A 24,503-nucleotide genomic window follows, 5' to 3' on the forward strand; every position below is an offset into this window, starting at 1 on the left:
TGTATATTTTATAAGACAAGGGCATTCACTTAACGTAACCAAAATATAACCATCAGATTCATGAAATTCATGCATGTAGCTCATTCAAATTCTGCCAGTTTTTCCAATTGTCTTTGATAGCAAAGAGGACACAAATTGCGTTTATGGGCATGTTTTAATATCAGCTTTTCTCCTTTCATCTTTACTTTGGTATTTGTAATGAATATGGGCCACTTATTTTATACAATTTCCTCAATTTGGGTTTGACATTTTCACATATAAATTTTTGGTAGAAATACCATAGAAACAACCTTGTTTTCTTAATGTATTAGGAAACATATTATAGTGATTTGGTCTTTACTGGTGTGGTTAACTTTGATCACTTGGTTAAGTAGGTGATGCCAGGTTTCTCCACTCTAAACTTACATTTTTTCACTTTATAATTAAGAAGTATTTTATGGGGAAATACTTTGAGACTGTGTAAATGTTCTATTACTTTCACCAACTCCTTTTCCAGTCACTGATGATTCTTTCCTGGGTAAGTTTCCGATGATTGCCAAATGGTGGTTTTCTAATTCCATCATTTCTTCTATAATTTATTAGTTGGCATTCAACTTATTCAATTTATTAGTATGGGTTTATGGATTCTTCTTTAATCCATTACTATCATTATTTATTTTGATGCTCAGATTGCCTCAGATTTAGTCAGTAGGAGCCCTGTGTCTTTTTGACATGTCCTCATTCACCATTCTTTGAGCATCCCTATTGTATGGCCCAAAATATTTTTTTGTTGTTGTTGTTGGGCCCACTTTTTATTTTATACCCTGGAACTCAGTTTTTTCCCAAAGGAACCTTTATTCTTTTTAGTGGACAGTGGTACTTGGAAACAAATACAGACACTAGATAAGCTCATTGTGAAAGGGATGTCATTGCTCCTAGGTCTCTCCAGGACACAGAGCTATGAACATGTATGTCCATGTATGCATGTGTATGTATATCTGTGTGTTATATGTGTATGTGGGAGAAGACACATCTATACTAATTTAATCTATATAAAGCTTGATATCTGTATGAAACTAACAAACCTCCCTTTGTAGTCCACCATAGAGTTCATTCTAGCTTTATCACCTCTGTATTTGTAATCGTGTTCTCTGACCGTGAGAATCATGGCTCCTGTTACCTTCATTTCACTTATTCAGTTTTCCCTGCATATAATGAGTTGGCTCCATGACCCCTGTAGGGCAGGCCCGATCAAACTCAGCCATGGTTTTTGCTGTGACTGCTTTCTTGGTCTCAATAAGCTTGCTTGGTCCAGGCCTCAACTGACAAAATGAAATGAAGGGAAGAGAACAGAAGACCAACAACTGTTTTATTTTGTTTTGTTTTCAAGTAAAAAAGAAAGAGTAAGGCTACCATTAAAAAATTATTTCAGGCCCTGGCCAGTTGGCTCAGTGGTAGAGTGTTGGCCTGGCGTGCAGGAGTCCTGGGTTCCATTCCCGGCCAGGGCACACAGGAGAGGCACCCATCTGCTTCTCCACCCCTCCCCCTCTCCTTCCTCTCTGTCTCTCTCTTCCGCTCCCACAGCCGAGGCTCCATTGGAGCAGGGTTGGCCCGGGCGCTGAGGATGGCTCTGTGGCCTCTGCTTCAGGCGCTAGAATGGCTCTGGTTGCAACAGAGCGAAGCGCCAGATGGGCAGAGCATCGCCCCCTGGTGGCCATGCCAGGTGGATCCCGGTCAGGCACATGCAGGAGTCTGTCTGACTGCTTCCCCATTTTGAACTTCAGAAAAATACCAAAAAAAAAAAAAAAAATTATTTCAACCTATTTACAGTGTCAGGATATATTACATACTACATGCTCTCTCTTTTAATCATCACTTAGTCTTTATCTCTGTAGTTCACTATACATTTAATTCTCCCCATCAGTCCTATGTATCTCTAATTATGTTGGATTCCTGAAGCTTGTTGTCCAATAGGTTTCTGGGAAGGGCCTATGAGAACTATGTTCATTAAGTTCTGGAATGTTGAACACAATTTGTCTGTGTTCTTAATGCTTAAAGCTTGGATATAAAATCCTTGGCTTCAGTTTTCTTTTTTTGGCTATCAAAGTATGTTATTTCATTGTTTTATGATGCAAGTACTATTGATGAGCAAACTCTCATGGCAATCTATTTTTCTTTCCTTTTTAAGCCATTTAATTTTTTTGCCTAGAAGCCCAGTTAATTTTATTAGAATATAGCTTGGTGTCCATTAATATAGATCAATATTCTTAGGTGTGTGATTTGCCCTTCTATTATATGGCTTCAGCTGTTTCGGTTTTAGTATTAGAAATGTTTTCTCAAATTATTGTTATCTAAGTTTTTTTCTTCATCAGGACTCCTATTATATGTATGTTGGATCTTTAACTATTTTCAGTATTTACCATTTCTTTCTAATTTTTTGTCTTTTTTTTTTCCTTTTATGTGACAGGAGGGGAGGCAGAAATAGACTGCTGCATGCACCCTGGCTGGTATCCACCCAGCAAGCCCATTAGGGGTAATGCTGTGTCCATCTGGACTGTTGCTGCATTGCTTAGCAACCGAGCTCTTCCTAGGGCCTGAGGCGCAGAGGCTATGGAGCCATGCTCAGCACCCGGAGTCAACTCGCTCCAATCAAGCCATGACTGCAGGAAGGGAAGAGAGAGAAGTGAGAGGGGGAGGGGTAGAGAAGCAGATGGGTGCTTCTCCTGTGTGCCCTGACTGGGAATCAAACCCAGGACATCTGCATGCTGGGCCAAAGCTCTACCACTGAGCCAACCGGTCAGGGCTTTTGTGTTTTTCATTAAAAAAAGGTTTTTACTTCTCTTTATATTCCATTTACACAATATCTGTTGTGTTTAACTCTTTGTTTCATCTAATTTAGTCTCTTTTTACTTCATTTTTTATTTCTCATAGGTAAATACTTTTGGGGTTGGCCTAATTCTGTTATTACTTTGTACAATGTATAATTTTTTTAAATGAGATTAAGGGAGATACAAAGACAGGTTCCTGCATGCACCCCAACCGGTTCCACCCAGCAACCCCTGTCTGGGTTAGATGTTCTGCCCATCTAGGGCTGCTGGCAGCCAAGCTATTTTTAGCACCTGAGGTGAGGCTCCACGGAGCCATCCTCAGTACCTGGAGTCTACATGGTGGAATCAATTGAGTCATGGCTGTGGGAGGGGAAGAGAGAGAAAGAAAGGGCAGGGGAGAAGGAGGGGAGAAGTGATGGGCGCTTCTGCTGTGCGGCCTGACTGAAATTGAACCCGGGACTTCCAGACTTCCACATGCCAGGTTGATGCTCTACCGCTGAACAACTGGCCAGGGCCTATGTGTAATTTCTTAAAGTCTTTTCAGCTTGGTTTGAAAAGTATTGGGTTATAGTGTTTATTTACCATTTTTTCTCAGCAATTCTTCGTGATGTGCTTTCATTAGCTTGAAAAATTTATTCCTGTTCTCTTGTTTCTTATAATGATTTTGTATCAGATTTTACTTCTATCATTTTCTTTTATGCTTTTTAATGTGTAGGTAGCCTTTCTAAATACACAGAGACCCTTCATTTTTTATGTGATGATTGAAAATATACCACCTTGCTATATAAAATCTCCTCACTGCTTTCTCCTTCCTTCCTTCATCTGGAGTTTCTCACTTCTTCTTCCCTGCTGCCCCTGTCCTCTTCAGTTTGGGTCTTGTTTCAGTAGTTTCTCCTTGGTGTGGCTTTGTAATGGAAGGGAGCTGTGACTGATTAATTTTGAGAGTTTGTCATGACTGGAGAGTTCTCTGCCCTTAAGAGTTTATTATGAACCTTTTTATTCACATGCTGTTGGAGTGAGCAAATCCCTTCCTTTATTATACCCTTTTCTCAGATTTGCCTGTTGTGCTCCATAGAGAGTCCCTGCTGGTAATTTTGGAGTTGTTCTGTCCTGTACACAAGCAAATGCCCTGTTCCTCTTTTTTACTTCTCCCCGCACAGATGATAGTACCCACATAATCTTGTAGCTGTTGGTGGTTAATTCTCACCGTCTTGTATTTTAGGATATTGTGCTTGAGGTTTTGATTTTGCTATCTAATTGCTCTGATTTTATGAGGAAATTTGCAGAGATTTTTATTTTAAGCTGCTGTCACAGCCTTCGTTGAGAATTACCATGAAATTTTCATATTTACAAGTTGTGAGCCACTACTCCATAGACCATACAGCCTTCTATCTCAAGGTTTCCATTTTTTTATATCATCAACAATGCTATTATGAACATTTGTGAATCAGTTTTTTATTTTTAAGAAATTATTTATTTATTCATTTTAGAGAGGAGAGGGAGAGAGAGAGAGGAGAGACAGAGAGAGAGAAGGGGGGGAGGAGCTGGAAGCATCAACTCCCATATGTGCCTTGACCAGGCAAGCCCAGGGTTTCCAACCGGTGACCTCAGCATTTCCAGGTCAACGCTTTATCCACTGCACCACCACAGGTCAGGCCATGAATCAGTTTTTGTATAGATGTGTGCTTTCATTTCTCTTATGTATATACCCAGGGATAAAATTGTTGGGCCAAATGGTAACTATGTGTTTAATCTTTTTAAGAACAACCAAGTGATTTTTTCAAAGTGGCCACATAGTTTACATTCCTAACAGTATATTAGGGTTCCAATTTATCCATATCCTTGTCAATACTTGTTATTATCCATATTTTTTATTATAGTCATCGTAGTTGGTGTGAAGTAGTATTTCATTGTAGTTTTAATTTTCATTTGTCTAATGGCGGTTGATATTGAGAAACTTCATGTGCTTATTAACGGTTTATAAATTTGTTTTGGATGTCCATTCAGATTCTTTGCACATTTTTATATTGAAGTTTCGGTTTTATTGAATTATAAGAGTTCTTTTTATATTCTGTGTATGTGTGTGTGTGTATTTTTCAGATATATGATTTTGTAAATATTTTCTCATTCTGTGGATTATCTTTTTACTTTATTGATATTATTTGAAGGGCAAAAATTTTTAATTTTGATAAAGTCCAGTTTCTCTTAATTTTTTTTGTCACTTATACTTTTATCATATCTAAGAATATTTTGCCTAAATCAAGGTCACAAAGGTTTATTTCAGTAATTTCTTCTAAGAGTTATAAAAAGTTTTAGTTCTTATATTTAGACATCTGATCTATAGTGAGCTAAGTTTTGTGTACAGTGTAAAGCAGGGGTCTCAAACTCGCAGCCCGCCGAACAATTTTGTGTGGCCCGCAGACTAATCCATGAAGTTCAAAATATTTTGGATAAAATTAAGTAAGCCTAGGGGCCTACTTGTATTTTTCATTTCTCTAGCATCCTAGCTAGATATTAGCTTAGTTAACAGCAGTTGTGATGCGAACTACAGTTTCTGGTCGTTTTGTGACACTGAGTAAACTGCATGTACAATTGTGCTTGTTGTACTGATTTTTTTTTTGTTTTCAACTGCAGTGAGAAAAGTGTTGCGTAACAGTTGCCTTTTGTAGACCTAGTGCGGCCCGCCGAACGGCTGTGATCTTGCTCTGCAGCCCACATGCTGAGTTGAGTTTGAGACCCCTGGTGTAAAGCACGTGTCCAAATTTATTCTTTTGCATGTGGATATCCAGTTATTCCAATACAATTTGTCGACCCACAAGTTCTGATATTGTAGTATGTTCATTTTTATTTAGTTCTATTTTCTTATTTCTATTATGATTATTTCTTTGATATGTGAGTTCCTGTATTTCCCCATGTATAAGACGCTGCCGTGTATAAGGTGCACCTTAATTTTGGGGCCCAAACTTTGATTAAAAAATTATTATACAAAGTTATTGAACTCAGTTTTATTCATCATAAAATTCATACAACTCCTCATCACTGTCAAAATTCCCATCTATTAGCTTGTCTTCATCTGTGTCTGATGGTGCATCACTGTCTTCAACAATGAGCACAAAAACAAGCACAAAAAAGTGGGAAATGCAAGTAAAAAAAAACTGCAGACACTGTATTAGATGCACCCAGTTTTTAGATACCAAATTTTTCAGAAAAAGGTGAGTCTAACATGGGGAATACAGTATCTAATTTTTTTCTTTATAACCCATTTATGATCTATCTAGTTACCTTTTTATATTGATTTCTCAATTAAATGCATTGCACTCATAGATTGTGGTAGATATGATACTAAATCTTTAAGATTTAAAAATGATAACATTATGGTTTAGCTATAATGTAGTCAATTTTATTCCTTGTGTGCCTATGAAGAATGAATATTCACTAGGTGTTGGATATAATGTTATATCTTTTAGATCAAGCTTGATAAATTAGGTGTTATCATTTGTATACTTTGTGATTTTTTTCTTAATCTACCTGTTACCAGTTATTAATTAAAATGTGTTAAAATCATCTGCCATTGTGGTTGGTTTCTCTCTTTCTTTCCTTTTAGTCCTATTGATTTTTTTTATGTATAGTTTTAACTTATGATAAATTTCAAGCATTCATAGGAGGGATAGACTGTAGTATAATCAATTCCTATCACCCTCCAATCTTAACCATTATGAATATATATAGCCAATCTTTTCTATCCCATCTTTTATGCCCCATCAGTATTTAAATCAAATTCTAGACATAACTATTAATATTATTGTTTTTTATTTTATTTATTTATTTATTTGTTTTTGTATTTTTCTGAAGCTGGAAATGGAGAGAGACAGTCAGACAGACTCCCGCATGCGCGGGACAGGGATCCACCCGGCACGCCCACCAGGGGCAACCTCTACCCACCAGGGGGCGATGCTCTGCCCCTCCGGGGGCTTCGCTCTGCTGTGACCAGAGCCACTCTAGCGCCTGGGGCAGAGGCCAAGGAGCCATCCCCAGCGCCCGGGTCATCTTTGCTCCAATGGAGCCTTGGCTGCGGGAGGGGAAGAGAGAGACAGAGAGGAAGGAGGGGGGGGTGTGGAGAAGCAAATGGGCGCTTCTCCTATGTGCCCTGGCCGGGAATTGAACCCGGGTCCCCCACACGCGAGGCCGACGCTCTACCGCTGAGCCAACCGGCCAGGGCCTATTATTGTTTTTTAGACTCAATGTTAAGATTTACTCATACATTTATCACAGCATTTGCTCACCATTCCCTTTCACAGCCTGTCTAGAAGCATTTTCTTTTTGCCCAAAATATAAGGTCTACCAGAAAGTTCTGTCCATTTCTATCACAACAAGTTTCGACACGTAAGCACGTTTATTTGGCACATGTGTGCCTCTCTATTTTTATCACTTAATGTATACATACTGATGTAGCAAATTAACTAAAACAAAGTTGATTCACGTTAGTCTTAGTGTGAAGCGATAGTGTACCCATGGCTACTGATAAAGTTCATTTACGCCACTATAATTTTTACGAATTTCAACAAGGAAGAAATGCTACAGAAGTATGTCTGTCTCATCCACCATATTCCCCGGACTTAGCACCCTCCGACTATCACTTGTTTTTGTCCTTACAAAATTTTTTAAAGGGCAAAAAATTCGAAAATAAAGAAGATATCAAGCACTGGTTCAATTTTTCACATCAAAAGATAAAACATTTTTCAAAAATGGGATATACAAATTGCCCTCATGCTGGCAAGAAATCATTAATAATAATGGCAATTATATTATTTAATAAAGTTTATTGACAGTAAGAAAAACTTGTATTTTGTTTTATTCCAAAAACGGACAGAACTTTCCGGTAGACCTTATATATGTATTATAATATCTTCTAGAAATTTTAGTAGTAAATTTTCTGTTTTTGTTTGAAAGTATTTCTAATTTTGTGCATTTTCTATAAAATTAATGTAGAACTTAAGTTGACAGTTATTCTCTCTGAGTATTTTGAAGATATTATTCCAGTGTCTCTTTAGCTGCCATTGCTACTGTTGGGAAAAAAATAGGAAGTCTAATTTCTGTTTCTTTGTAGATAATCTTATTGACTACTTTTTCTTTAGTATTCAGCAGTTTTACCATGATAGACAAATTAAAGTGCGTCATAAGTATGGTAATTGAATGAAACTACTTTTGAGTTATGAGCTTTAAATTTCTTAATATTCTACTTCTAAATGGTGATTAGTGGTATGTAAACAGTTAAGTACATAAGGGTATGCTTGCCATTTAAAAAGACCCCACGCTGAGTCTTTGTGGAGTACGTGATTCTTAATTTGTCAACTTTATAACTTTCTTCTCAGAATCATGTGTTCTGTACCTTGATGTAGTATGCTTTCTATATCTTTCTACAGCACTATTGGAAATAATTATGAAAAATGGAAGCACAACTGGAAATAGCCCTTATTGCCGAAAACCATCAGGTAGCGCGGATCAGAGCAAGCCTAACTGTACAAAGGACAGCACCACATCTGGTAGTGGTGACGGTGGAAAGGGGTATACCAAAGACCAAGTCGAAGGAGTTCTCAGGTAGGAATATGTGTGATTTATATCTCAACTAAAGTTGATACTAATGTAACTTTTAAATAGTATAGCGCCTTAAAAAGTGTTTGAATTACAATGCAGTAGAAAACACATCAAGGAAAATCAAACTGTAAAATAAAATACTCTGGAAGGTTCCATTTTTTAATTTTCAAAAATTTTTAGTACTTTTTAGATCATTTGAGGAAAATTATTTCAATTTTTTGATAGTACAGAATTTAGATAAAATATTGAAAAGAGGATAGAAGAATTATTCTGTCATATATATTCATGAAAGCAGGAGAATTTTACATGAGAGAAATATTGAGGGCAATAGTAACAGCATTTTCAATTTTCTATTTATCTTAATGAAGGATAGTATTTTTCTGTCTATATTTCTTTATTAAGGTTATCTTTATATAGCTTGATAGATATGCGAACATCATAATGTCCTCTTATTTATTTTTTTGTTGAATTTATTGGGGTGACATTAGTTAATAAAATTATACCGGTTTCAGGTGTACAATTCTATACTACATCATCTGTATATTGTACTGTGTGTTCACCACCCTAAGTCAAGTCTCCTTCTGTCACCATTTATATACCCTCTACCCTCTCCTACCTCCCCTCACCCCCTTTTCCTCTGGTAATTACCATATTGTTGTCTGTGCCTGTGAGGGTTTGTTTGTTTATTTTTTGCTTACTTCCTTCACCTTTCCACCTAGTCCTCCAACCCCATAATTCTTTTTCTCTGACTATTCTCTCTTAGTGTTTTAGTTTTACCTCATGATAACACTCCACTTAAACCAGAAGAGTGAGGTAGAGTTGAAAATTATGAACTGGATTTTAGGGATTTGACTTTGCTAATTTTGTAATTAAGAATAAATGTTCTGGATAAGATGACCTCTGAGTATGAAATACCAGAGAGAATACTGTTTGTTTCCTATTACAACTTCAGGAAGCTGTATTGATGTATTAATGTTGCTCTCTAGGGAAACTAAAGTGTAAGGATGAAGGACACTGAACAGTGACTAATCGGATAATGCACACAGAGAGTGAATTATAATACAGTGAACTAGCAAGTAAAGAGTAGGTAAAACTAGTTAGATTATTTTTCTCTTTTGCCCTTTTTATTTCTTTTACTCCTTTCTTTTCTCACACTTTTTTCTCCATTCTTCCTTCTTAGTTTATTCTTTTTTACTCTTCATAATTTGAAATTAAAGTCATTTTAAATCAAATAGCAATTATTTATACTGTATATCCGTAATAATGAAAATCCATAGTGAAGAGTATTTGATTAGCATGAATGGTAGTGAAGCACTTTAAGAATATAAATAATGTTGCTAACCACTTTTATAACTGTAACATTATGTCAGAGATGGCTGAATAAGTGAGATAAGTGAGAAAAACTGAGACATGCTTTTTAATTTCTTTAAGAAAAAGCTTTAATTAAACAGTGTGTTGAAATGCATTTCAGGAAACCACATTTATCTGAAAACAAATTGTATTTTCTTGTAGAAATTACTTTTGCAGGGAGAACATGTTCTCAGTGAAAGACCTAAATAAAGTTAATTGTACACATGTGGTTTTCATTTAGAATCATTTTGACACTTTTTAAAAGAAAGACTGTAAAATCACCTATATATTTGAAAATATCATTAAAAATATAGTTGAAAATTTTGGAGAAGAGGAATATTCTAAATCTGGTGGGGTTTGTTTTTTTTTTAACCTATTTTCTTAATTTCCTTTACCCTAATCTTGAACGGAAGAAAGGAGTAGCTCCCAGTGTAGTAGAAGTGAGGAAGGGAGGGCAGCACCTTGTTCTGTCTCTGTTTCAGTATTCAGAGGACATCTTAAGAATGGGAGAATGAAAGATGATGGTGGGGGCAGATATACTTCGTCTGTGGTCAGAGGTGGCCAGGTGGAAACAGAGTGCTGAGGGAGTTTCTGTCAGCTGGCTTCTGTATTCTCTGTGAAACTGGAGCTGAGTTTATCCTTTGAGAGTTATAAGGAAAGAGATGAGATTGAAAGCTTGAGCAGAGTGGTAAAAGTATGAAATATCTGTAGAGGGAAAAGCAAAGGAAATAGAAGGATTGCTGGTTAGCATTTGGAACGCAGCTATGTTTCAGACCATGAATTCTTACCAGGTAGAAGTATTAGCTTAGCAGTATACCTATATCAGAGATTGTTTCTCTTGTCAATAACATTATTATACCTTTTTCATTAAATAAATATAAGGTTTTTGTCCTTTGGGGAGTAAATATGATTGGAACCTTCTTTAATAGTAGAATCCCTAAATTATTCAAAATACTTAAATTAATACCTTGATAAGAGTTGCTTAGCTCAACCTTGAAACACTTCATTATATTAGCTTTCCTACGTGTTGCTTTAGTGAGGTAACATCACCAGCAAACACTTACATGCTGGACCTTTTTGTTTTTTTGTTTTACCTACACTCAGGGGATTTTTCTGAAGAAAGCCGTGTTATCTTGTTGGCTAACACTGTTATGCAAACAAGTTGCTCAGTGACAGTTTGGCTCAATGGGAGAAGCCATGCAATAATACTGCGTCCCTTGCATAAGAGCGAGCGAGCCTACAGTAAGATGGAAGGAAAAGCGTGCAACTTTGTGAAAGTAACATTCTGTGAAACTAAGCACTATTTGTTGTTATGAGTTGAGATATATTGAAAAATTGATAAAAAAAAAAAAAAAACTTTCATGGGTCTAATTTGAAAAAGTTTAATATCTCTTGTTTTACAGCTCCTCTTTTATTTTAAAATTTATAAAATCAATGTGAACTATTAGCTGGGCCATACTTTTATTTATCAACCTAGAACACCTCTGTACAGCTGTTAAGTCATTTGAATTATGGGGATTTTATAAGAATTTAAGTTATAGTTCCTTAAATGAAAAGAAATTTTGCTGAATTTATAAAATAAATAGTCCTTTACCTCCAAGAATAAACAAGTATTTCCCTAAACACCAATTAATTGTGGATTCTGTGTAAACACTCCATGGTATCATCTGAGAGAGAACTGAAAGAGGACCCCTGCCCTCTTGGCTCTGCCGCCCAGAGGAAGACAGGGAGGCTGAACCAGACAGACCGGTTCAGTCTGCTGAGCACCAGGACAGTTCTTTCTGCCTTGGTTGCACATTTCCTTCTAGGGTGAGTAATGGCTTACCTCTTTTTAACTTATTTTTTTTCTTCTTTCTTTTTTTAATTCTTTTGTAAGAATTTTTTTAAAAGGCTTGAATCTTTCAGTGAGGAGCAAACTATAAAAAGTGTGACAAATGCATTTTTGTAGTGAAAAGGAGCATGATGAACAAAAATATGAATTAAAATAAGTATATAAATGCTGTTTTCTTAATCAGGTATGAAAACTTAGGTAAATAAATATATTTGGAGTATTGAAATACATAGCCTTCAGTTTTTCATTGGTGATGTTGACTTAATACTTCTGATTTCTCAGAGATTTTTTTTCTCTAAAATATGAAAAATTTAGTGCAGAGAATATATGGCAGAGCTAGATACAGCTAAGAATTGGCGAAATAATTGTTTTTCTTACTTTTTTTTCTTCTTGTAGCAATTCTTACCTCTGTGATCCACATCTAGAGGATTGTAAATTCCAGCCTACTTTCTTTGCACTATCCAGCAGCCCTTTCCTGACTGCCTTCTTCTATTGCCTAGCCTTTTGTGCTCAGAAATTAGCAATAAAACAAATCTAGAGGGTTAATCTAGTAAATAAACATACTATCTATTCAAACCAAATAGTAATGACTTTAGGATTGTTCAGTGTTTGATTGATTTACTACCTTTTTTCTTTTCCTTTTTTAGAAAGACAAACAGAAAGGGAGAGAGATGAGAAGCATCAACTCGTAGTTGGGGCATTAATTATTCATTGATTGCTTCTCATATATGCCTTGAGTGGTGGGCTCCAGCCAAGCCATTGATCCCCTTGCTCAAGCCAATGACCTTGGGATCAAGCCAGCAACTTTGGGTTTCAAACTAGCAACCATGGGATCATACAGATGATACCATATTCAAGCTGGTGACCCTATGCTCAAGCTGGTGACCCTGCACTCCAGCTGAACCTTGGGATTTTGAACCTGGAACCACAACGTGCTGGGTTGATACTCTATCCACTGTTAACCACTGGTCAGGCACTACTTTTTGTTTTCTGCATTCAAGTAATGTGTCGTATTCTTAGCTCTATTCCTTGTTTCATAGTCTGTTCACCTCTATTTCAAATTCAGTTCTGATGCCAACTACATTTATGTTACAGCATTTATCACCTTTGGTCCAGAAATGACTTTTGGATCTTCACCATTTCTGCCCTCAAATTCAATCAGTCATCCATCCATCTGTCCTTTCATTCATTCAGCTCATATGGTGAACAAGACACAGTACCTGCCTTCAAGGGGCCTAGAGTCTAGAAAGAGTAATCAGACAAGTACACCAGTAGCTACAGTACAATGTGGTCATTGCTGGGATAGGACTAAGTTCTGAGAACTGTGAGAGGCTATATGAGGGTCACTGAACCTAGTATTGAGGAATTTCAGTTTTTGAGAAGAGAAAGAGCTAAGCTGAGGTTTGAAGAAGTCATAGAAGTTAACTGAGCAAGTAGGGAGGCAGAGAACACATATTCTGGGCACCAACACCATTATTTGCAAATATCTAGGAAGAAAGAAAGTCTGTTTAAACACTGATTAGAAAAGCGAATTGGAAGGAAAGAGATGATTACTCCTTTTTTTCTTTATTCTGGTTCTGGACAGCATTTTTATGTCAGACAAACTGAGATTTGAATCCTTACTTTTGAAGCCTTTCCTAATCACCCTAGCAGGCCTCCCTTTTCATTCTCTATTCCCCTTTGCCACTTTATTTGTCTGTATTTTTCACCATACGATATACTTTATATTTTTCTTATATATTTGTTCATCGCTTGGCCTTGTCCCAGTTGTAAATTTACCGTGAGCAGGAATTTTTCTGACTGTTTTATTCAACACTATAGCATCTGAAACAGGGTTTAGCAGAAAGCAGATATTCAGTAAATTTTTGTTGAAAGACTACATCCTGGTTATATAACTTTTGGCAATTTAATTAACCACTCTAAGCCTTGATTTCCTCATTGATTGAATAGGAATAACATCTACCTAATGAGGAGTAAATGAGATAATTTGTGTAAAATAATCAGCATAATAGGATTCTACAATTCTCTGTATGAAAACTTTGTGGACCAGATGTAGTTTGTAATTAGAATTCTTCATGTTTTGGAAATGTAATAAGGGAAGCATACATTATACATTACATAACTGGTAAGAGCTTGGGCCCTAATACTAACATTTCTGCAATAAAACATAGAACTATTCACACTGAAATGGGATAAATGAAGACTGTGTAGCAGTTTCATATTCAGTCAGGCCAAATTTTACTTTTAAAAGAGTTCAAGGCAGGTTTTTGCAGTCAGGTCTGTTATAGAGTAACAACATTTTTCAGAGTTTAATGGATGTTAGAACATGGACATGGGTTGTGGACCTGTGCCAGACACACAGTAGGTATTCTATAAATATCCCCTTTCCTTTTTTCTATCGCATAGTTTCTCATCATATTTAGGGGAGTCTCTACAATGGCAGGACCGTCCTCTGTTTGTTCAGTAATATATATACCTCAAGTGTTAGAATGTGGTCTGGGACATAGTTGGTACTCAGTAGATATTATTGACTAAATAAAGGAAATGTCATGTTCATGAAATAAAATTTACTTGTATTAATATTTATAATTATCTAAAGTAGAAAAATCCAATTTTAATTATTGTTACTGTAAAAAAGACTACATAACAGATTTTTATTGGTGTGATATGGAAAATTTTTTATAATCTTTTACAGTGTCTTCTCTTTTTTTTCTTATTTTATATACCAAATGATGACTGCTTTCATTATAAAGGAAGAGCTGAGGCGCCTTTATTCCCGAAATATTTACTGAGAACCGATTAGGTAGCAAGTGGTGTGATGATCAACATGTTCAGTAGTTTAAAATAAGTAAATCCTGTTTCTTTTCTTTGAAAACTCTGAGTCAGTGTTTGCAGTTCTTTAGCTGCCAGTGAACGGTTATGCCTCATTTTTACCTGTTACTACCACTGTCATTAAGCCACTCACACATGGAACACATCTAACATCATAAAGTATGCCACAAAAATGTGTAAATGGACCTGGATTTTAGTGAAGAAAAATTATTAGATTGTGGGAGAATGTTAGCATTCAAAAGTATTGTTCTCTGTTTTATTTAGAGTTTAGAGTATTTCTTTTCCATATATTAATTAAGGACTCTGGGTTTAAATCAGTTACATCTTTAGGGTTATAAACTATGTACGTACAGTAGGTCCTTGAATAATGATAATTCATTAAACATTGTTTTGTTATAACATTGATGAGAAGCTGTAAGAACTTAACTCTTTATGTCAGTTAGCCTATGGTAAACTTGGTTTCATTATATGTTGTTTTGCTTAAAGTCATAGAACCTAATGACGATGTCAAGTAGGACTTAACTGTAATCTTTAACAGTATGATCATCACCATGAAAATGGAGGTAACAAACATTTTTGAGTCCCGTAATGTATATTATGAGATTTTATCTTTTACAGATGAATTCTCTTTAGCTTGGCCAAGCTGAATTAACTTGCCTTGACATGTAAATCATAGTGTGCTGTAATTGTTTTACTAGCACTAAACTAATTCTTTGATATTTGGTTAGGTATACATTATGTGATAACCAAACTCTTGGTAGTATAATACATGCTGTTCCTTAGGTGAAACATACTTGTGAGGATTATTGAATTGTTTTTTAACGTTTTTATTTTATTTTATTGGTTTCAGCGAGAGAGAAAGGGCGAGAGGGACAGGAACATCAGTCTGTTCCTGTATGTACCCTGACTGGGAATCAAACCGGCAACCTCTGAGCTTCAGGACCATGCTTTAACCAACTAAGCTATCCAGCCAGGGCAATTATTGAATTTCTTTATGTTCTTAAAAATACTATAAAGTTGTTCTTACCCTCTCATTTTAGTTACAGTTCTGTGCTCTGTCCTTCATCCACAGTTGTTATGGACTTTGCTTTACTACTCTGTAGTTGCTATAAATTGCACCAAGAACATTCTCATGGTCAGCTCTTCTTAGACTAGAAAGAGGTTGGAGGAATGGTCTGTGGTCAAAAAAAAGAATGAAGCAGTAACCCTTAATGGGATAAGCTATCATTCAATATTGAGAAAACAATCCACAGACAGATCTGTGAGCTATTACATGAACTTCTTTCTTGAAATTTTCGTTATAACACACTCTCTTGTTCACAGCATAAACAAATGTAAAAATTACTATGAAGTACTTGGAGTTACCAAAGATGCTGGTGATGAAGATTTGAAAAAAGCTTATAGAAAGCTTGCTTTGAAGTTTCATCCAGACAAAAACCATGCACCTGGAGCAACAGATGCTTTTAAAAGTAAAGTAAACCTTTTAAAACGATTTTACTAAGTTCTTTTTAGAATCTACCTACATGTTTCCGAATATTAAATTCTGCTTTTCGATTGGTGCATACAAGCCAGCATAAGCAGGGGTCCTCAGAATCCTCTGTAACTTCACTATTAACCTGTTGCACCGAGAGCCAAGCAAATGCAGTTTGGCTTCACAAAAGCAACATGCTGATTTTGGCCAAGTCCTCAGTAACCTATAGACACCCGTGCCTGCTCTCTAGTTTACCAAGCACCAGTACTTTGATGATTATGCATGAGCCTCTACTGTCTTACCATCTGCTTCTAAGGGAACTGAAAGCAAAATAACATTTTTGAGATATTAGAGATACTAAGATATTAGAATTGGAAAGTACTTGGAATCGTCTGCCCAGTGTTCTTATATTTCTATTAACTCTGGCCAAGCTTTGCATCTTTTATCGATAGCACTAATGTGACTTTTTTCTTTTTATTTAATAGTTTCATTTCTCTTACCTGCTCTCCATTTGTCTTCATTTTTCTCATGTTTTGCCAACTTAATAAATAAACATAAAATAACTGATTTTGTAAGTTCATATTTTGTTACATACAATTTATTCATAGTGGTTAACTTCTAAGTCATAGGAACATGCTTGAATTTGTGATTGTTTCTTCTTGTGAATTTGGCATTCATAGAGCCAAGTATAATGCTTACAGTGAAATAAATTTGGGGAGCTTGGAGTTAGAGGAAATAGATACTCATAATAAAAATTTTCCTAAAAGATAGATGACGCAATTGGTCTTTTATACAAAAACACTTGCCAAATGGTTTTATATCTTTAAGGAAGTTGCCAAGCAAAATACATTTGTGGATTGTTAATAATATTCCAACAAAAGCAGTCGCCAAAGTGATACTGGTGGAAGTAAATCACTGTGACAGAGCCTTCTCTGTTTCCTTAAATAAAAAGCGGTGCCTTGAGAGTACAGGAAAGTCTTCTTTACTCAGGAACACGAACTTTAGCATATATCCACCAAAAAGTTCAAGCAAATTTGTTACATTATGAATTAAAATCTTTTAATTTCAATTTTTTATTGTTCTTAAAACATTTAAAAACATTGTGGCAGTGAGTTATTTGCATGTTTTTGATCTGCTAGGTGATGTCAGTATTAATTTTCCATTAACATTAAGAATGTTAAATGTCATTTTCTCCCATTTCTGCATTGAAGTCATGTTAACATCATTGGTTTAGAATAACAGTAAGTGGATCTACCAATATTTTCACAGCCTGCATCACACTTTGAGTGGTGAGCAGCATAAATGTCTCTCCAGCTAGATACCCAAAAGGGATTTAACAAAGGTGGTTGTACTTTGGTTTAGTACATATTTGATTTTAATGCTCTGCTTTGCAAAACTAGAAACTTAATATTTATCAACATTCTAGAAGGTAATTTATATCTAGAGAAGAGACTTATTATTATTCAGGACACAGGAGATTACCTGTAAATCAGATGTCAGTTAATCCCAGAGAGGATCAGAATAGGGAGTTGGTTAATGAGCCTATTTTTCATTGAGTGAAAACTACATAGAAAACCCAGGTTGTAATCCATAGATGCTTGGTGAGTCAAGGTAGAAAATACTACATCTGGTGTCATCATACAGAAATGACGGGTTTCATTCATTCAGTATATAGGATCTTTTCATTACCTTCTTGGTTCATCTTACTTTCATTTTAACCAGTCGATCTTACCTTCTGTTTTGGGGGTATCAAACTGTTTATTCTAAGCAAAAACTAGAGCTTTTTCTTTTGCATAAGAGGTCAGTATATGTTGTTGCTCTGTGTATACCAGAACACTATTTGCAGATGGAAACCATTTGCTTTTAATTTATTCTTAGAAAAAGAGGAGATAATTGATTTAAGAAATTAAATTAGATAGAGATATTTTCTTTTGTGTGTTTTGTAAAGCTTTAAAAATAAAAGGTTGCTATCAAGGAGGATAAACTAAATGGACTCTTAAGTTCATGTACCTCTTTGTTCTTTACAGTTATGATTGTCATTTTCCCAAAGCAGGGAATATTTTATTTACATCTTGAGAGTGACTTGCACAGTATATGTAAAGATGCTTTTAAAAAATTCTAGACTAGGCCCTGGCCGGTTGGCTCAGCGGTAGAGCATCGGCCTAGCGTGCGGAGGACCCGGGTTCGATTCCCGGCCAGGGCACAAAGGAGAAGCGCCCATTTGCTTCTCCACCCCTCCGCCGCGCTTTCCTCTCTGTCTCTCTCTTCCCCTCCCGCAGCCAAGGCTCCATTGGAGCAAAGATGGCCCGGGCGCTGGGGATGGCTCTGTGGCCTCTTCCTCAGGCGCTAGAGTGGCTCTGGTCGCAACATGGCGACGCCCAGGATGGGCAGAGCATCGCCCCCTGGTGGGCAGAGCATCGCCCCTGGTGGGCGTGCCGGGTGGATCCCGGTCAGGCGCATGCGGGAGTCTGTCTGACTGTCTCTCCCTGTTTCCAGCTTCAGAAAAGTCAAAAAAAAAAAAAATTCTAGACTAAAATTGATACCTTCCCTTCTTTCTGATGTGGATGTTTTCAAAATAGTTTACATTATCATCAAACACAAGTATTTCAGAAACTAATCTGAATAGTATCTGTGTTTGTTGACATATATAGAATGTAATAGCAGGAGATATGGATTAGCTGTATATGTGTTTGCTTGCTAATAATAATAATGAATAAGATGCTATTACTTTTGTTAGGTCAATATTTTAATCTCTAAACACAAAAAGTCAATTTTACATTTCAGGCAAGTTTTTTTACAGAAATACAGTAAGAGAATATGAAATATACTCTTACTCATAGAAATGATAATTCATACAGGGGAGTTAAGTCCCATATAGAACATGTGGTATGATAAGAATACCTAACATTTGACAAGCATTTTATAGTTTTTCTTTTTCACTTCATAGATTTTTATTTAGTACTTATTAAATGCCTTATGAAATAGTCAGGGACCAATGTCATACTTCTTTCACAAATAAGAAAATTGAGGCTCAGAGAGATTAACTGATTTACCTAGGATCTCCCAGACTACTGAATAATTAAATACCAAAACATAAAATAAAGATGTCTGAAGAAAAGGGAGAGAGATAAAGTAGCACTGTGATCAGGGTAATTGGGAAGCCTTCATATACTAGGTGAAAATTAAGAGTATTCTCAAGATGAATATGATTTCTATGGTTAGAGAAGAGAGATGATGGCAGAAACATGGGTATGAGAATGAAGCCAGTGATTTAAAAATCAGTGAGAACTTTCATTTTTGAAAATAGAGATGTACTTTTCCCTGTACCTCACACTAAATACAACTGAATATTGTATATAAAACAAAACATAAGAAAACTCGGAAAGGTGGAGAGAAGGTAAACTGGCTAGAGACCTTGGGACCCAAAGAAAACATTGCAGTGACTTAGCTGGGTTTTCATTTTGACTTTTATATCAGACTGGGTTCTGGAGAAGCAAACAAACCAGAAACACCAATTAACACAACCATTCCCAAGAAAAGCCTAAGCACAGGAAAGGGGTAACCTAGAAGACGGGAAACCTTTAAGCAGGAGCCATTCTCCTGATGCCAAATACCATGGAGAAAAAACTGTGGCCCCACTCACACCCGCAAAGGCTGAGGAGCAAACCTAGACTGCCAACTTCTGCAGGTTATAATAAGATGCTCTCAACCCCCCACCCATCCCACCCAGGGTGGTAAGAAAGAAGATTGAGTAGGAGATGATACTTCCACTTCTACCGGGCAATAACAAGGCATCCTTTCCCCTCCTCAGTGGGGTATTGTCCTAAGTGGCCCAGTGGAGAATCAGGACTTTCACCATCATCTAGAGGCAAAGAAAGCCATATGTCCTGGGAAGCAGTAATGAGGCACCTCTATCTTCTAGCCAGTGAAGTATCATTGGAGGCTTAATGGAAAACTAGAAATCCTATCTTTGCTCAGCAGTCGTGAGGACCCCTCATTTCACAGGTCATCAGAGACCAAGGAGGAGACCTGGACTTCTCCATCTAGGATATCAAGGTGGCGTCCCCTCTTCCCATACCAGAGTAGTGTCAGAGGGAGAGTGCTAAAACAAGTTTAAAATACGGCCCGGAGTCTCATAGGATAATATCTCAAATGATCATATTTCAGTCAAAAATCACTTGTCATAGTAAGAACCAGGAATACCTCAAACTGAATTTAAGGTCAACCAGAAGATACCCATATGGAGATGACAGAGAAGTTAGAATTGCCTAACAAAGATTTTAAAGCATTCATCATAAAAATGCTTCACTGAGCAAGTGCAACTATGCTTGGAATAAATTTAGAAAAATAAGTATCAGCAAAAAAAAATAGAAAGTTGAGCAAGTAAAAGATATAAAGAATTAAATTGAGATTTTACAGTTTAAAAATACAAAAAACAAACGAGCAATGAATGAAATAAACAGCAGAATGGCAGAGGAAAGAATCAGTGAACTGGAAAATAGAAAAGTAGACATTATCCAGTCGGAACAGTGGAGAAAATTGACTGAAAAAAAGAAAGAAAACATGGCTCAGTGACCAGTGGGACTATAACAAAAGATTTAACATTTATATTGTTGGGGTCTGAAAGGAAAGGAGAAAGAGCACAGTGGAAAAGGTACTCAAAACAAATCATGGTTAAAACAGTGTGTACTTGGCAAGAACTGTAGGCTTATATAATTTGAGAATGTAAATGAATTCTAAACAGATAATTCTTAGCAGAACACATCATAGTAAACTCTGAAAACTAAGGACAATGGAAAAGTTTTAAAAACCACAAAAGAGAAATGACATCCTACCTCTAGGGGAAAAGCAATTCAAATAACAGTGACTTTCATATCAGAAATCATGCAGGTTAGGAAAAAATGGCATATTTTTCAAATACAGAAAGAAAAGAATTATCAGCCCACAATTGTATAGCCAGTAAAAATATTCTTCAGGAATGGAGGGCAAATTAAGATATTTTCAGATGAAGGAAAAATAATAGTTTGTCATTAGCAGACATACCCTAAAAGAATAGCTAAAGACAGTTTTCTAAACAAAACGGAACAGTAAAAGAAGGAATCCTAATATATGAAGAAGGAAGAACACAGTAAGAAAAAATATGGGTAAATGTAATATACTTTGCTTCTCTTAAATTTTTAAATTATATTTGACATTTGAAGCAAAAAATTTAACATTGTCTGATAGTGTAAGTGTATGCAGAGAAAATATATGTTAATTATATTATAAATGGGAAGGAGAAAGGAAAGTAAAAAGAAGTAAAAATTCCAAAGTATACCTGAACTGGTAAAATGATGACACCAGTGGGCTGTAATAAGTTATGTATATATTATAATATATACATAATACCTGGAGCAACTACCAAAGAGCTGTACAGAAATAACACACAGAAAACACTAGGTTAATTAAAATGGAATTCTAATTTTAAAAAGTTCAGATAACTCACAGGAAGTTAGAAAACAAAAAATAAAATGGCAGACATAAGCCCTGACTTATCAGTAATTAATTAAATATAATATAAGTGTCTAATATATCAGTTAAAAGACAGATTGACAGAATGAGTCAAAAAACTTGACTATATTATCTATAAGAAACTCTATTTATGACAGTATAGACATAAAAAGTAAAGAGGTGGGAAAAAATCATGCAAACATTAATCAAAAGCAGGAATGGCTATGCTAATATTAGATTAAGTTGACTTGGTACTAAAAAAATTTTCAGAGAGGGACATTATGTTAGGATAAAGGGGTCAGTTCTTCAAGAAGACATAACAATATAAATGTGGATGTACCAGAAAAAAACAAGAGATGTAAAATACGTAAATCAAAAACTGATAGAACTGGAAGAAGAAATTGACAAATTTAGTTATAGTTGGAAACTTGAACACCTCTCGCTCAACAATTGATAGAACTAACCAGAAAATCAGCAAGAACATAGAAGAATTAAATACCTCCGTTAATCAAGATGTAATCATCATTTTTAGAATACTTAACCCAACAAAAACAGACTATAAATACTTTTCAAGTGCTAACAGAACATACTCCAAGATAGAGCGTATTTTGTGTCATAAAATAAACTGCCACTAAGTTAAAGACTGAAATCATACAGAATGTGTTCTCTGACCACAGTGAAATCAAAGTAGAAATCAATAACGGAAAGCTAATTGCAAAATGACCAATCACTTGGAAACTGAACAGTACACTTCAGAATATAGGTCAAGGTAGTCTCTAAAGAATTTTTTTTAAAATGCATTGAACTGAATAAAAGTACAGAATATCAAAAGTTGAGGGGACCAGCTACAGCAATGCTGAAAAGAAACTTGTAACACTAATGCATGTATTAGAATAGAGGAAGAGCCTTAGTCATCTAACCGTCCACCACAGGGACCTCAAAAAAGAAGAGCAAAATAAACCCAAACCAAGAAGAAAGGAAATAAAGGTTATAGTAAAAATCAATAAAATTGAAAAAAATAAAAGCAGTAGTCAATATCAGTGAAACCAAAAAACTAGTTCTTTGAAAAGATCAATAAAATTGACTGACTGACAAAGGGGAAAAATAAAGAGACAAGACAGAAATGACCGTTATTAGAAATGGTATCAGAAACAAGGATACAGACCCTAAAACATTAAAAGGATAATGAGAGTACTGTACTATGAACAGGTCCACACACACATACATTTACAACTTTAGATGAAATGGATTAATACCTTAAAAAATACAAATAAGATTCAATCTGAAGTAGATAATGTGAACAGCCCTGTAACTGTTAAGTAAGTTAAATTTGTAATTCAGGAAGTCCCTGAAAGAACTGTCCAGAGTTTTTTACTAGATAATTGCACCAAACCTTTTTTTTTTTTTTTTTTTTTTTTTTGGTGACAAACAGAGACAGAGAGAGGGACAGATAGAGACAGACAGGAAGGGAGAGAGATGAGAAGCATCAGTTCTTCGTTGTGGCACCTTAGTTGTTCGTTGATTGCTTTCTCATATGTGCCTTGACGGGGGGGGGGGGGACGGGGGACGGGGGGGGGGGGCTACAGCAGAGTGAGTGACCCCTTGCTTAAGCCACAGACCTCAGGGTTTTTTTTGTTTGTTTGTTTGTTTTTTTAAGCAATTATGCGCCCCTGCCTGGTCAAGCTGCACCAAACTTTTTAAGAAGAGTTAAAAACTCTTAGTTGACACAGTCCTTTCCTGAAGATAGAAGGGAAGTAAACATTGTCCAATGTATTTTACAAAGTGAGTATCAACCTGTATTAAAACCAAATACAGTACAAAACAGATTCCCTGTCAGGGCACACAGGAGAGGCAACCCATCTGCTCCCCCTCTCCTTCTCTCTCTCTCTCTCTTTCTCTCTCTTCCCCTTCTGCAGCCATGGCTCAATTGATTTGAGCACGTAGGCCCCAGGCGCTGAGGATGACTCCCTCCACAGCCTCTGCCTCGGGTGCTAAAAATAGCTCAGTTGCCAGTGGCCCCAGACAGAGGTTGCCGGGTGGATCCCAGTCCAGGCTCATGCAGGAGTCTGTCTCTGTACCTCCTCTACTCTCACTTTAAAAAATAAAGGGAGGGAGGGAGGGAGGGAGAAAGGAAGGAAGGAAAAAAGACACTACAAAAAAGAAAATGAAAAATACAAGAGAGGGAGGGAGGGGCAGAGGGAGGGAGGGGGAAAAAAAACACTACAAAAAGAAAAAGAAAAATACTACAGACCAGTAGTCTTCATGGAATAAGTCCAAATGTCCTTTAAAAAATATCAGCAGCAATAATAGATAAAAATAATTATATATCCTGACCATGTAGAGTTTATTCCTAGAATGAAAAGCTGGTTCTATATTTGCATATTAGTGTGACCTACTATGTTCATAGACTAAAAAGAAAAATCTAATGATTTTATCAGTCAGTGCAGTAAAAGCATTTAAAATATACTGCTCACAAAATTTAGGGGTTATTTCAAAATGAATATGAAGCTATAAAATATCCTCTTAATATTTGTGAGCAGAATATTTTACCACTCATTCATTTATGATAAAACCTGACAGAAAACTAGGAATTGAAAGGAACTGTCTAAAATTGATAAAAGAGCAACTATAGAAAACCTATATATAACCTTATATTAATGGTGAAAGACTTAATGCAAAGCAAGAGTGTCCCCTTTCACAACTCTTACTCAATGTAGTGTTGGAAATTCTAGTTGGTGCATTAGGTGAGAAAAGGAAATAACAGATTCCTAGGTCAAACTGTCCCTATTTGCAAATGATGTGACTATGTATAAAATCCCAAGGAATGTACCCCCCCCCCAAATTCTAGCACTAATAAGTGAATTCTGCAATGTTTCAGGATATGAGATAAATATTAACTGTGTTTAAAAATCCAGTTCTATACTTTAAAGTAGTTATGTCTATGTATTAGCAAAACATGTAAACACTGAAATTAAAAATACAGTGTGTCCGTAAAGTCCTGGTGCACTTTTGACCGGTCACAGGAAAGCAACAAAAGACGATAGAAATGTGAAATCTGCACCAAATAAAAGGAAAACTCTCCCAGTTTCATACCTATTCAGTGCAGTTCGATGTGGGCTCACGCACA

General features: G+C 36.0%; 1 protein-coding gene and 1 non-coding gene across 6 annotated transcripts in view; one reads left to right on the forward strand and one right to left on the reverse strand.

Moving 5' to 3' along the window:
* DNAJB14 (DnaJ heat shock protein family (Hsp40) member B14) overlaps positions 1 to 24,503 on the forward strand; it is a 57,273-nt gene that overhangs the window by 14,645 nt on the left and 18,125 nt on the right. For 3 of the 5 annotated variants that reach the window (XM_066279600.1, XM_066279602.1, XM_066279601.1), the window contains exons 2-3: positions 8,231 to 8,405; positions 15,739 to 15,884. In XM_066279600.1, the coding sequence (XP_066135697.1) occupies positions 8,231 to 8,405; positions 15,739 to 15,884 (321 nt within the window). The remainder of the gene's footprint in view (positions 1 to 8,230; positions 8,406 to 15,738; positions 15,885 to 24,503) is intronic. The other 2 variants (XM_066279603.1, XM_066279604.1) reach the window with 2 other exon arrangements.
* TRNAA-CGC (transfer RNA alanine (anticodon CGC)) lies at positions 6,951 to 7,026 on the reverse strand. The gene has a single exon. It is a non-coding gene; the product is annotated as a tRNA-Ala (tRNA).

This window comes from Saccopteryx bilineata, chromosome 5 (genome assembly GCF_036850765.1).
Source record: "Saccopteryx bilineata isolate mSacBil1 chromosome 5, mSacBil1_pri_phased_curated, whole genome shotgun sequence".
NCBI lineage: Eukaryota > Metazoa > Chordata > Mammalia > Chiroptera > Emballonuridae > Saccopteryx > Saccopteryx bilineata.